Below are 14,086 nucleotides of genomic sequence, written 5' to 3' on the forward strand. Positions count from 1 at the left end.
GTTTACGACAAGTGTGTCAAACTCATTACAAAAACTGGCGGCTGGTAATGTTAAATTCCGAATAGAAGTCTCGAAAGTTCAATGGTATGAATCATAAGCTGAGTTGCAACATCTGAAGTCGATCATCAAAACATGACAGCTCCATGTATTAATCATCTTTAGATGTTAGCAGCTGGTAAAACGTAACTGAATAGTTTCCCTGTATTGTGGTTGGTGGATTAAAGTTTTACATGATAAAACGCAATTCTATTAATCTGACAAGTCGTCGCTTTTTTTTTTGTCTGTAATATGAATAAGAAAAGGAAGATATTGCTGTGCTTACGTAGTTCACCATAATGATAAAAACAAATCGAGTTCAGGATGTCTTTCGGTTGGTACATTAATAATAATTTTATACTAAAATATTCTGTTATTTTGACTTGGTAAAAGCAGAATTTCGACATTGCTATAGGGGAGAAGGGGGACAATTAATAAGGCTCAAAACGGTGGAGTTAGTTTAGTGAAAGGTAAAGCTCTGATATTTTTTCTCACATGGAGATTTTGACAAGGTTGGGCACTGAAGTAGTCACTCAAACTCTGCGAGGACTCGGCTTCTACAGGATTGTTGACAAGTAATTACGGGTACATAAAATTTATACGCTGTCATTCTTGCTGTACTGCCCAAAGGCCCTGTTAAACTGGGGAAAATTTAGGCCCATTACACCCAGGGGTTCAGGGCAAAAACGGTCACTTGGCAAGTGCTTAGAACTTGTCGCGTAGTTTTGATGCAAGATTCGTAGCACGAGAGGTCGCCTAGCGTAGCACTTCCTGCATAGAACATGTCCCGCAAATTCTCGTTGCAGTAATTGTTGGAAATAGTAGAGCTTGATTTTACTTATCGGCAAGGCTTGATGAAAAGAAAACGTAAAACCTACGATCTTCCAATACCAATTTCAGTTGAAACCTTTCAGCTATGCAGCCTAAACTAACACACCATCGAAGACCCGGTGCAAATAAGTTCAGGTAAATGATGGCACGTCTCCGATTGCTCCGATTTTCGAGTGAAACGTATTGACGACGTCGTTTGGCAAAACAACCTGTTACCGCTGTTAATCACACTTTGTATTTAATTTCAACATGAGAATAATTCATTAACTCTTCAACTCCACTTCGGTGAATAATTGTTACTTATAAAATATTTAAGATAGTACGCGCACTCTCATGATCAAGAGGTGTGTTTCGATGACAATTTGTAAACACGGTTGTGATGTTTATTTGTGAGAACACTCCGGGGTTGGAGATTTCTCTAAACTGTGTCTCGAGTTTGCATAACTGTCTCGAATTCTTCCAACCCCTCTCGTGTTTAGATGAGACTATGTAAACACGGAAAAAGTCCCCTACTGCTTAAATATCATCTTGTGAGCTCTTTTGTCGCCAACCAATTCTTTCAATCATGCGGACTCAAAAATTCAAAACTTAAACGACAAATGCGTTTTTCGCTACTGTCAATCAAATGTTCGGCGGCTCCTCCCAGCTTCCGACTACTGCCGAGCGCGCGGTGATCAAATCGTTCAGCACAGTTCAGACAACGAAACAGTGCTCGGCAGTAGTCGAAACCTGGGAGGAGTCGCCGAACATTTGATTGCCGGCAGCGGAAAACGCGTTTGTCGGTTGAGCTTTGAATTTGAGTCCGCATGTTACTGAAAGGCAGAGCAATATCGTTCGGAGACTCCAATAGATGTGTACGTCTCTGGACTGTTCTTAGAATCATCTGTTCATTACAATGGCTTGTATTTAAGCACTACATTACATATTCATAAACTCTATCTGTGAATAGCAAAAGTAACTAAGTTCGTTTGTATCTTATGAGGAAATTTCAGCTGTCCTACAACTCAGAAACAAAAGAATATAAACTGATATGCTTAGTTCTCATTACTTGTGCAAAATTTTGTATTCTAAGAAATAACTTAAATAAGGGCATTTCAAACGGTTAAGTAAACGGACGTATATCAAGACGTCAACTTCACGTAACTTGCTATCGAAAGAAAGTTAAGTTTTAAGATGAGGAAGGCACTGATTTTAAACGAATTGAGAACAAAGAATTTAGAAAGCGTTGAAAACATGCAGGAAAGCTGGGTTTATTTTAATAACATATAGAAAATATATCAATATGCAAGTTTTCCTTGAGAAGTGCGAGTATTTCTTAGCTTCGCTATCCTTTCGTTGAACAGGAAATTGTTTCTTTAGCGGAAAGCTTGCCATCTTCCGACAATTGATTAAATAAAAGAAATCATTTATTTACCAGCGACGACAGCTTAAACTCGCTCTGCAATTAAGAAAAGTTTACTACGAAATTGCAATCATGTGCTGATTATAGATTTAGCCAAGCCTAAAATTAAAGTGTATCTCCTGAGCTGGGTTGTTCAAAGCCCAATTAAGCTAACCCAGGATAGGCGGGAATTTTGATATGAGTTTTGTAACTTTACGGTGAGGTTTTCCCGGTTTTCTCGCCGGAGCTCTGCTATAAATCAAAAGAGCTAGCGAATGACGTGAATGCCGTCAAATGGTATTCCAAGCTATTCCAAAATATGCTTCTACACTTTTGAGCCCTTGCGTAGGAAAAAATCAGTTGACATGGTGTATCGTTATATATTTTCTGCCGGTACAAGCGATTTGAAAACTTCAGTTACTGAAACACTGTAAGGACTCAGCACAGCATTCTGGCAAAATTTGTAAATGTTTTTCAAATACCGGGGTAACTATCGTAAATTAAATGTAAATCAAGTCAGCGAAGGAGTAGACAACACAAAATTAAAACCTCTCCCCTAATAAAACTGCGAGTCACCACCTGTAACCAAGTCACCAAATTCAGTCAAGAACATAACAAAAATTCCACTATTTTTAAATCTATTACAGAGCCGAACGATCGCTTAAACTAAAGTAGAAAAACATATTGTTAAGTATTTGAAAAACATACAAAGTTGTCAAGTTGTCCGTGAATAGTGTCGATGTGCTGTCTACTGGCAACGTTTTTGCGCGGGCTGGAAATAGAATGCCACACGTCAATTTGTCCCGCCACCACAGCCTTTGGCGTCGCCTCAGTAGAAGTCGTCAGAAGCGACTGTTGCTGCGGGAGGGTTCGTATTATTTTTCACGGTTTCTTGACTCCTGTACATTTCTTTAACCTGAAAAATGAACAGAAGAGAACTCCAATATACCATTTTCGTGTTCTCAGTATTGGACAGGAGATGGCTTGCAACTGAGGCTCATGCTGGGAGTCTTTTCAACTGTGAATGACGTTAATCTCTTTTTAATGATATTCTCCCGCATGAACTTCCATTGCAAGCTAGTTCCAGTCCAATACAGAGAATACGAATATGGCCCTGGAAATTTGTGTTTGAGGAAACTCGGTCAGGGACATCACATGATTATCGTGACGCCATCGTTTTCGAAAAGCTCCGTTTTCAAAATGTTTTCCGTCCATACGAAAACAAAAAGCCGGCGTTTCCAAATTCCTCCTGTTTGAAGAGCGTTTTCGAAAAGCTCCGTTTTCGTGACGGATTAGTGTGGACGGTAAGACTGACCGTAGAAATAAAGCTGAGTTTTTAAATTTCTCCGGCGTGGTGTGGACGCTGCCAGACCGTTACTTTGGAGGTTTTTACTGCGCTTTGTAAACAAAACATTTAAGTGTCTAAACGGCCAACAGGGTTTTTTGTGGTTTTGGTATTCTATAATGTGTAAAAAGGTATTCTAAGAAAAAAAATTGGATTCCGAAATTTTAACGCCCAAAGATCTAACTTTAAAGTTCCCGCCTCAGCCACGCCCAATGACTGCGGTTGACCGTGAGTCAGTGCAAAAACAGAGTCTGGGTTTCTGAATGGGTCCTGACGTCAAGTCAGGAATTGCCAAATCCTGCTAGTTCAGGTCGCTGTTGTTTCAGTAGTGGTTAGGAGTTTTCGTCGACAAAAAGCAAACAAACCGAAGCTGTTGAAACAAGGCGGTTGTCAATCAAGCAAAATAAAATCATGAGGCTTTGAGATGTTCCTGAGGTGACGTCATTCGTCACCAATCTTTCATTACGCGGTCAACTTCATTGGCCGTCATTTTGTTAAAAAGGGCGCACTACTACGCAGCTCACTATCTATCACAGAGTATGGTTCATGTTTTCCATTTACTAATTATTAATAATTAACAAAGGCTTTCTTGCACTTCTTGAGTGAATTTGTGTTTTGTCAGGTGTGCATGAGCTGAGGGTTGGGTGTGGAATTTTCTCCGCAAACTCTGCAGTCGGTCTGTAATTATTCTGCTGCGATGAAGGGCGAAAACACCAAGCGTCTTGTTTCTTGTTTCTTGTTTATATTTTTGCCATTTATAAATATACTTACAACATGTCAATGCATATTAAGCATGGAAGCCCACGGAAGCCATGCAATAAGGCTTAAGGAAAGGACTGCCTTAAATATATCTAGGACCTAAAAAAATAATAATAAAAATGCTGCCATCGGCACCTAAAATGATCATAATTAATAATAAAATATAGTTAAGCAAAAGCTAGACTCGCAAATCAGCAAAAGCAAAGGAAGGGGAAAAAGCGAAAAAAGTACACAAGCACGTAAAGAGATATAAAATCAGTATAAATATACCAAATTTCAGTGCTGAGAGAATGAAATAATTTGGGGCCTTGAAAGCGGAGTGAGAATTTCGTTACGTTTGTCCTACACCAGGAAAAAAGGGACTGAATTCTTTGTTCTAGTATTGTATTTATATATAATTACATCACACTGAGCTTCTCATACTCACCCCAGCGCTTAATTTAGCTTTAAAAAATTCCGAGTTGAAAAACAGTTTTAAAAGTGTTTTACTTCATCACTTGTCTGCACTGTGAAGCTCAACAGCTTCTTTAGAAACGAACCTCATTCCTTCCCTCCTCGTGATAGCCTGAAACACAAGTCACTACGAGTAGGCATACCGTGCGCGAACTATAGATAACTGTTTTCCAGTCAACATTTGAATTAATACAAAGGCTTATTAGAAAATGCATGGATGCCGGAGAATGCCATGGAAGCCTTAGCTCAAATTCTATTGCAGAACTTGCTTTGTAAACACCAAGTTCAGCCCATTTTGTAGATAAAAATATACCTAGAGTTAGAAGGAGCTGCATTTATTGGAAAATTTGTAAAGTCCTGGGGAACGTTTAGTTGAAGGGGATAAAAGACAGAGGTATAGGAAATACTTCTGTGGCTGAGAAAAAGGTGTGTTGGTTTATTTTTTGGTAATATTTACAGGCATAGGCGTACAGGCCGAAGCGGGGGGGGGCTGCAGCCCCTCCCCCCCCCGAAAAAAAATTGGGGGCAATTCAGAATTGTTTGGGCAACAAGAGAGATTCGGGCAAATGGAATGCATTGTAAAAGCCCTGCTCACGCTGTCTTCATAAAAAGATCCAAAAACCTTCTCTGAGAGCAGAGCCTTATTAACCGCAATTTGTGACTTGGACTTCAGATACTAATAGTCTGTGCTGATATCTTCAGGGGAGGACGGTCGACGTCATCTCCGCTCGTACAAATGCGGACATGACCATTCAGACCCTGCGCCAGTGTCGGAGTGAAGAAAGTTTCAACAGCGTATGGTAGATAGTATCAGCAATGGGTCTGAAAATGAAGAATTGGCTGACCAGTTCTCAGTTTGAATTACGAGAAGCCAGGGCACCCAGACAAACGCCATCGCACCGCCCTCAAGCCCTTGTAGGTGAACATGCGCAAAGACAAAAGCAGCTGACACCGGAATCGCACCACCGTACTTAAAACACTTACTATGCATCCATCGACAAGGTGCTGTCCGAGCTTGAGCTCAGGTATAGCGGAAATGACCAGGAAATACTCTGTGCTTTGGGAAATATCTGTCACAGTGAAACACCTGATAAAGAAAGCTTCTCCCGCGTTGCCAAATTTTACAAAATCAACGACGAGATTCTGGAAGCCGAGCAGAAAATGTACGCGAGTTTTCGTCTTGCGCGCGGATTAGGCTGCTGGAGACAAGGCACGAGAATGATCTATTTGATATATTTCCAGAATGTTCAAATGTGGTGCATATCCTTGCAGTGATACCTGCTACATCGTGTTCTGCAGAACGATCATTCAGTGCGTTGCGCAGATTAAAAACTTACCTCCGCAGCACCATGGGGCAAAAACGTGTCAGTAACATCGCACTTGTTAACATTGAAAGGGCATATGCCAACTCTGTAGTCAACAATGACATGGATCGTATCGATATCTTCGGCCGTTGAAATGGCAGAGACAGCTATTTATTTTAACGTGTTTTATGAGCTCATATGATAGAATCATATGTAAGAATATTTCACTTCATATGTAGGTCTATGTTAGTGTACCGTTAGTGACCCTCGCTTCTTTTCGACTCAGTTTCGTAAATATTTGGACAACTTGAGCGAATTTTTTTGGGCAAATGGCTCACCGCCCCACCCCCCACCCCCCCCCCCCCGGCAAAAAGTTGCCCGCACGCCTATTTTATAGGTTGTAAACTGAGAGAAAACAAAAACAAACACAAAAAAAACCTGGCTGTCTTGCCTGGGTAAGCGTTGTTCTTCTGTCGTAAAAAGTGATCAAGTTAGGCGTAGTACGGGAAGCATGATCCCTTTAATAGCCCGAATCTTGTCAGGCTTAGCAGCCAACAGGTTAACAACAGATAATTATAGCGGTTGATATCCGCACCGTGGAGAAAGTCTACTCTCTGTTTATTTTGCGCATTTGCTATATTCCCGACAGCAATGGATTTTATTTGGATTTTCCCTGAAGTACCATGTCATTCAGTACAACAGTGAATCTGCTAACTGGATGACTTGACAGGTAAAATCAGGTGGCTCACTTTTTAAAGCTTTAAAATTATCGAAAATTAACCCGCAACAGAATTCTATAGAGTTGCATAATGTGAACTGCCGGTCACGCAACACAGAAATATTTTTTCCCGTTTTGTTTTGGGTTTCAATTTTCCGTATTAATTAACGACCGGCGCAATTAGTCTCAAAGTTTCGAAAAATCAAAATGGCCAAAATACTAGGGCCCACATATGAAGCCGTCCAACCGAAATTGGCAACTATGATGTGAACTATAAAAAGAAAATATTGAATAAAATACTTCCATGCTTCGAAACTTTGACGGAAAGGAAACTAAGAAGAAACTCTAGCTGTCAAGGTTATTTTTTAAAGTTTAGCTGTCCAGTGACCATCTGCTGACGAAATAGAATAATTTTGACATTTAGTCGACGCAGTGGAAATACTAAAATTTCCATTTTATCTCTCGATGTGCATGCACTGATTCACTCGCTCAAACCTTCTCGTGCCCTCGGCTCGTAAGGCCATCCTGTACAGTCCAAATAAAATTGATTTGAGCCCGAGCTGTAAGTGCAACCATTGCATTGTCGATTCTTAACCGACTACTGAGCTCTTAATTTTTGTGACAGTCCAAAAAAGGTGTCGGTAGATCATCTTCAAGAAAGATAAACCGAAGTGATAGGCTTCTTTATTCTCAGCATTTGTCAGCTCGATATTCAAATATATGCATTTAGTCAAGCGTAAAAGCGGGAGCACTCATAAAATACTAATCATATATTTGCTTGACACAAATAATAACAAAAAATTATCTATAGACCACTTTTGAGCCCTTGTTGTGAACCCTTTGCCCTAATTCCCACCCGCAATCGTCAACAAATTCTTTTATTTTTATTTTTCTGAAGTCTAAGGTTTTCTTGGTTAACTTAACATATCCGTTTTTATCGCTTTTCCATTGTCCAGTGCCCATTCTTGTGCCGTTATCTGTAGCCTTAAGGAGAATTTTATGCAAAACAGTTAAATTCAGATCAGGTTGAAGACACCTGTGAGACGAAGGACGTCAAAACATAAACAATATTCTCGCCTTCTAATAACGTATGTGTGGTATTTGAGTGGTGTTTTTATGCTTATTATGCTAAAGAGCTAAGTATTAGATATCAAGGATGCAACCCGCAAACAAGATAACACCTGAAACTTCATGAGCGTGGCGCTGATCATGTTCTTATGCAATGATTGTTAATTGCGCTGAGTCTAAATACAAAATGTTACGGTAAATTTTGTCGCGAGGCGAAAAATTTGCCCGCGAATAAACAGGGACTGAAAGAAGAAGAGAGGAAAGAGGCTACAACGGAGAAAGACAACTACAAAAAATAGGTGCTTGGAATTCTTGGCTGAACGAACTGTATACCTTGTTTACTACTTCGTTCCTTGCGGTTAGTGGATCGGAGTTTGCTGGCGAAAAGTCTGTTAATTGCGCTGTAGACATCTGACGTTAGCGGAGTGTTCAAGAATAAAGTCGAGGAGAAGTCTCTCTTTTAAATAATTGCAAACAATGAAATGCCATTTCTACAAAGAATTTTTTCATCACCAGAACGATACTTTCAAAGTTGAAGATCCAGTTGAATCGTTGTACATCGTTAATTCTGTGTTCAACGCCTTCTCAGCCTACTCCGCCATCATGCTGAACATTTTATCAATCCACTCGATAAGAAAGACTTCGTCGTTACCAAAGCCTTTAAAAACATTGCTTCTGAGTCTTGCTGCTTCTGATCTTGGTGTTGGTTTACTGGTTCAGCCTTTGTACATCACACTGCTACTCGCTGAAAACAGTCAAAACTGTGCCATGCCGACAGTATCTTTTATTATCATTTGGTTTTTTGCTAATGCTTCGTTCCTTGGTATTCTGGCTATAAGTGTGGACAGATTCTTGGCTATTCATCTTCATCTCAGGTATCAGGAACTTGTGACTCACAAGCGAGTTGTTGCTGGGGTGATCTTCATTTGGGTTTTTAGCGCATTTCTATCGTTACTTGATTTTTGGATGGCAAGTGCTCAAAATGTCACCTTTGAAGTATTCGTCACTATCTTCTTCGGTCTTTGTTTCATTTGTACAACTGTTGTCTATTGTAGAATTTATCTCACTGCACGACGCCACATAAATGAAATTCAATCAATGCATGTACAAGCGGTAGCACAGAATGGTGAACTGGGGAATGTCACGAGGCAGAGAAAATCATCTCTCGGAACATTTTACGTATATCTTGTGTTTTTGGCTTGTCATTTGCCAGAGTATTGCATTTTTGTTGCAAGTAATACAATCTCTGAACCAAGTACTATTCTAAAGGGCCTTGTGCCGTGCGCGTGGACCTTGGTGTTTTTAAATTCATCTTTAAACCCTCTGGTTTACTGCTGGAAGATGAGACAAATTCGGCACACCATTTTGGACACATTGCGAAACGCATTTTTAAAAGCAACAACTGAGAAAAGCATCGAGTAACTGAGTATAGAAATTTAATAATATTGCTTCTTATACCTCACCGAGAGATTATCTCATGACCACACTCGATATAATTAACTGAGTCTGACTTATCAATGGCAGTTTCTGTGGTAACGAACAGAATGATAATGAATGTATTTCCTATCTCTATTGACGTCAACTCAACAATAATATTCTCTGACATGCGTTTTTGCTGTTTCTTTAAGAACGTGAGGTATTTAATAGTAGATATGAAAGGGAAAATAAGTATTTTTAAATCAGTTACTCACTGTAAGGTATAATACAACTGATAATAAATCAAGAAATATAAGAGGAACCACGAGGTGTTTGTTTCGAGGTTTTTTTTTTTTTTTTAATTTCTATAATTATCAAAAATTAATTATCGTTCAATTTCCTTGTTGTCTGTTTTCAACCACAGTTAATAGAAATAAATGGTTAGGAAACCTGGCAAAGTTCTTTGCTTTATGTTTTTGTGCGTTATTTTGGGGTTTGACCCCGCACACAACCTGCCAAAACACAAAAGATGGTTGTACGTGCTCATTCAACTAACCAGTAGAAGCATTGCGATTACGTAATCATGCATAGTCACGAGCACAACACAAACGATGTGCAAGGGGCAAGGACCTTCTAACATAAATCTCAACCTGTTTGCTTGCTTCTTTGATGTTTACGGGCTTTCCTAACCATTTCCCTCTATTAACTGTGTTTCAGCCGAATATTTGAAAAGACATGCACCTGCACCAGCACTTCGTGGCGGGATGGGTAGCCTTTGCCATGTATAAATGTAAATGTGAATAAAGTCCTTTCTAGAAAAGAATAATACCTTTTTCAATTCAAAATATGGATTTAGAGAGAATTGTTCGACCCCACGTGCGATCTTGGACATCCTGAACAAAATTCGAAACAATGTGGATGTAAAATTATTTTCATGCAGTATTGTTGTCGATCTGAAAAAGGCATTTGACACAACCGACCACTCGATACCGGTATACAAATTGCATCATTATGGATCAGAGGAACAATTAACGACTGGTTTGTTTTGTCATATCTGTCAAGCGGAACACAATCAAGTCAAACTGGCTCTATTGTTTCTAAGAAAGAAAATCTAGTTTGCGGTGTCACTCAAGGTTCCCTGCTTGGTCCGTTGCTCGTTCTAATCACTGTTAATGACATGCATCGTTCCTCTCCAAAATTTAATTTTTATCTGTTTGATAATGAGACCAATCTGCTATGCGCAGAGATAGATTTAAGAAAGCTCGAAATTAGCGTTAATCAGGAATTGTCGAAACTGCGTGACTGGCTAGATCGCAACAAATCATTCCTTAACCCAAGCCAATCTAACTTCGTTATCTTTCATCCTTTTCAGCCTAAACTGGACTACGAATTAAAAGTTATAACATAAAAATATTTGACAATAATCCCAAGCAACTGGTAACTCTCGATCGCAAAACTTATGTGAACCATCTAGGAATATTTCATTGACAATAATCTTTCCTTCAAGTGTTACATTGATTACATCTCATCAAAAAAAAAGCAGTACAATACAACACAATACAATACAATAATACAATACAATACAATACTTTATTCAAGAGATCTAGATACAGATAATATGCATATGTTAAAAAAAAAACCTCTTGAAACGGTAATAATGAGGTTAGCCATATACGTGACAATTTTCATAAATAAAACGCGTAAATGACGTGTACAATGCAAGAACTACTTACAAGCCAAAATGCAATTTTAGTTAGTTTCCAGGTCAACAATTGTAAAACATGTTTACATGGTAAATTAAAAAATATTCTAAAATTTGCTACTTAACGTCCATAAAGGTATTCGGTCTTGATCTAAACAGAGTCAGTGATCCAGCGTGTACAACTTCACTAGGCAGACTATTCCATGCATTAATTGTACGGACAAAGAACGAATTCTCACAGTAAGGGAATTGGCATTATTGCTAGACTAAGAGATCTTGTAGAATTTACTACTCTCCTATCTATCGCTCGTTAATCGAACCGTACATTTCCTATGGTCTCATTGCTTGGGGCCAAGCCGCAAATGCTCATCCCAAGAAAATTGCTATTCTACAGAAGCATGCAGTCCGAATTGATGCATTCTTGGATTGCAAAACTCACAGCGCTCCTCTCTTTGTTAGCTCAGGAATTCTTCTGAAATAAATGCTCTATTGCAAATCGGTTGCCTGTTTATCACAAGGTGTTTGCCGGTAACCTACACCTTTTTTAGGTGCACTTGCTTTAATTATAATGAACCATTTTCCCGAACTAAAAACTGTCGTAAGAGTAACGTGGGCGGTCAGTTGAGGCTTGTTACAAGCTAACATGTTCTTTTTCCTTTAACGAATAGCTGTACAGCTAGCTGTTATTTCTAAGGTATTTGTTGTTGTGACAAAACTGGCGTTGTTTCGTTTGGGTCTATGCACAGCTCAGGTCAGCAAACAGCAACGTACCGAGGAGCGCACAGATTGTTAGTAACAATAACAATAATGAATGTTAGCCCAGCCCAGAAATTAAATAGATCGTTGCCAATTTTCGTGGGATCCGAGTAAGCGCCTGGTTTCTTAGAACATAAAAAAATTTGCGTAGTAGACGTAGTAGAATTAATTCTTAGTTTCTTCGAGAATCTGACCTGAATGAGCACAATTGTAAACAATGTTTATTTGAACTCTTTCTTGCCTAATTTTTGAGTACTGAGCTAACAAATGGAAGCTCTCGCACAAATTGATTAGCCCTCGATTACTGAGACCATGATTTTAACGAGCAGTATTCGAGTATATCAAATACTCAGACCGATTTGAAATTTTATTTAATGAGCAGTATTACAGTATATAAAGTAACTTTTTTGCTCCGAATAATTAAATTTACTGCATGACCGGGAGAAATTTGGAAAACCTGTGTCTTGAACATTGTTTGAGCATATTGAGTACTCTATATCGAGTCGTTAAAAGTTACTCAAGCAATTTTGTCTTCTACTTATACCACTTGAAAATGTTTGTTTACAAACCCGTCGTTTTGAGTAATTCGAAGCCGCAGCTTAAAACATGCACATGTTTGACCTGTATCTTTCAAGGCGTGTTTGCCATTTTGAATCATCCAATCGTTTGACGGATTTGACAATGACGTCAGTGCTTTGTCATTGGCTCGCAGTCAAGTCTTTTCGTTATATAAGCACGACACTACCCGGATGGTTGGGCGGCTTGTTAACTCCAGTACAACACACACATCTCTCTGAAACACTCATGTAATATTCAAACAATACCACTTACATGTATAATGCTCCCTTGGGTATGTTCCTTCAAATCCCTACACGGCCTGCTTCTCATTAATATCCCACTCATACCTTAATTACCAGCATCTCATTAAATCGGTTCCTATCACATTAATTCAATTTTTAACGCTTCATGTAGAACCAGGAGCATCGTCTATACTACTCTAACAATCAAATCGATCACAGACCAGAAAGGCATGGTAAAATTGAAGTGCAATTCTAACAATCAAATCTAACAATCAAATCGATCACAGACCAGAAAGGCATGGTAAGATTGAAGTGCAATTCTTATTTATGTTAACTCACGTTTGACTTGGTATAGCCGGACGTTCTGCTAATTGCTCGGGTCCGATAACTGGAAGACATTTAACTGGTAAAAGTGAAATTTGATTGGCAGATTCTGGTTATTGGCCCTCTGACTAACTTAGTAGAGTAAAAATACAAGCAATTAATTCACGCGCGATCTTTTGTAGCTGTTTGTTTCGTACCATCAAATAAACGTAACCCTTTTTACGTTCAGTCCTTAGTTGGTATGAAAATGGGTTAATTTTGCTCGTTAAACTCCAACTCAACTAGTTCCTGCTTTAAAATTTCCTCGAATTGATTTTGCTATCGCTACCGTCCACATGGACACCAACCTGAAATTGTGCTCAGCTTGTTGTTTTACCGCCCAAAATGACCCAGAGCCGGATGAACAGGGAGAGCTGCTGCTGGTGGACTCGACGGAAGTAAATCAAAGCAACTACTCTTTGAGCCCCTTCGTATATGGAGTCTTAGTGTGTATGGTCCTATACGGACCCACTTCACTGCATCCTTTTAGATTTAGCTACCATGTATCAGACATATCATCTACTGAAGGTTATCATTTTTAGGTCCTCTGTTCAGTTGTGTCCAGGGGTGAATGAATGCACTTTAAACTAATGATTAACTTTATTTCAGAGCCAGTAGCTTTTATAGCTGTGGTAACACTAGACAGGTTTGGGTGTTTATCAAACATGAAAGAACGTGCATCTCATTTGCGTTTAATTCTGGAAATTAAACTCTTATACACAAACGAAATATAGTGCCCATGATTATGATTTAATCTAATCATTAAAAAGGTGCATGCGCCAAGTTCTTAGCGAACAAAGACTTTCCAGGCGTTTCCAATATTTCCCTCAATTTTATTGTCGTCACAATCCAATCTGGCGCCATTGGTTTCATCATCCAATGATAATCATACTTTGAAATGCAGGGTGATTGAATAATCTGTCTTCATTTTCGCCGTGCCCCCATTTACCAACTTGTATAAATACCACCTTCTTTTCCCAATCTATGGCAAACTCCTGTTGACATTGAATTGTCATTCTCCATTCTAACAAACGAGCCATAGGCGTCGGGCTGGACATCCGTCTCACCGCTGAAGTACTGGACTACAGCTTCACCAGTGCTGCTAGCGACCATGGTTACGTGGAATGTACGTCCGTGTTTTTTACTGCAGTAGA

General features: G+C 39.2%; 2 protein-coding genes across 2 annotated transcripts in view; one reads left to right on the forward strand and one right to left on the reverse strand.

Annotated features, from left to right (window-relative positions):
- The first annotated feature begins 7,389 nt into the window (after positions 1–7,389).
- On the forward strand, positions 7,390–9,624 carry LOC145490940 (adenosine receptor A3-like). The gene has a single exon (XM_081470056.1). It carries the CDS (start codon positions 8,373–8,375, stop codon positions 9,315–9,317), a length of 945 nt encoding a protein of 314 aa, XP_081326182.1. The 5' UTR covers positions 7,390–8,372; the 3' UTR covers positions 9,318–9,624.
- A 3,703-nt stretch (positions 9,625–13,327) lies between these two features.
- Positions 13,328–14,086, reverse strand: part of LOC145491425 (uncharacterized) — a 1,572-nt gene continuing 813 nt past the window's right edge. The window contains exon 1 of the mRNA XM_081470614.1: positions 13,328–14,086. This exon is cut by the window's right edge and continues 813 nt beyond it. The gene's annotated coding sequence lies outside the window, so the exon portion shown is untranslated.

Source organism: Orbicella franksi, chromosome 6, assembly GCF_964199315.1.
Source record: "Orbicella franksi chromosome 6, jaOrbFran1.1, whole genome shotgun sequence".
Taxonomy (NCBI): domain Eukaryota; kingdom Metazoa; phylum Cnidaria; class Anthozoa; order Scleractinia; family Merulinidae; genus Orbicella; species Orbicella franksi.

Bases quoted from the DNA above. Each gene is read 5' to 3' on its own strand.
- LOC145490940 (XM_081470056.1), top strand. From the start codon at position 8,373: ATGAAATGCCATTTCTACAAAGAATTTTTTCATCACCAGAACGATACT.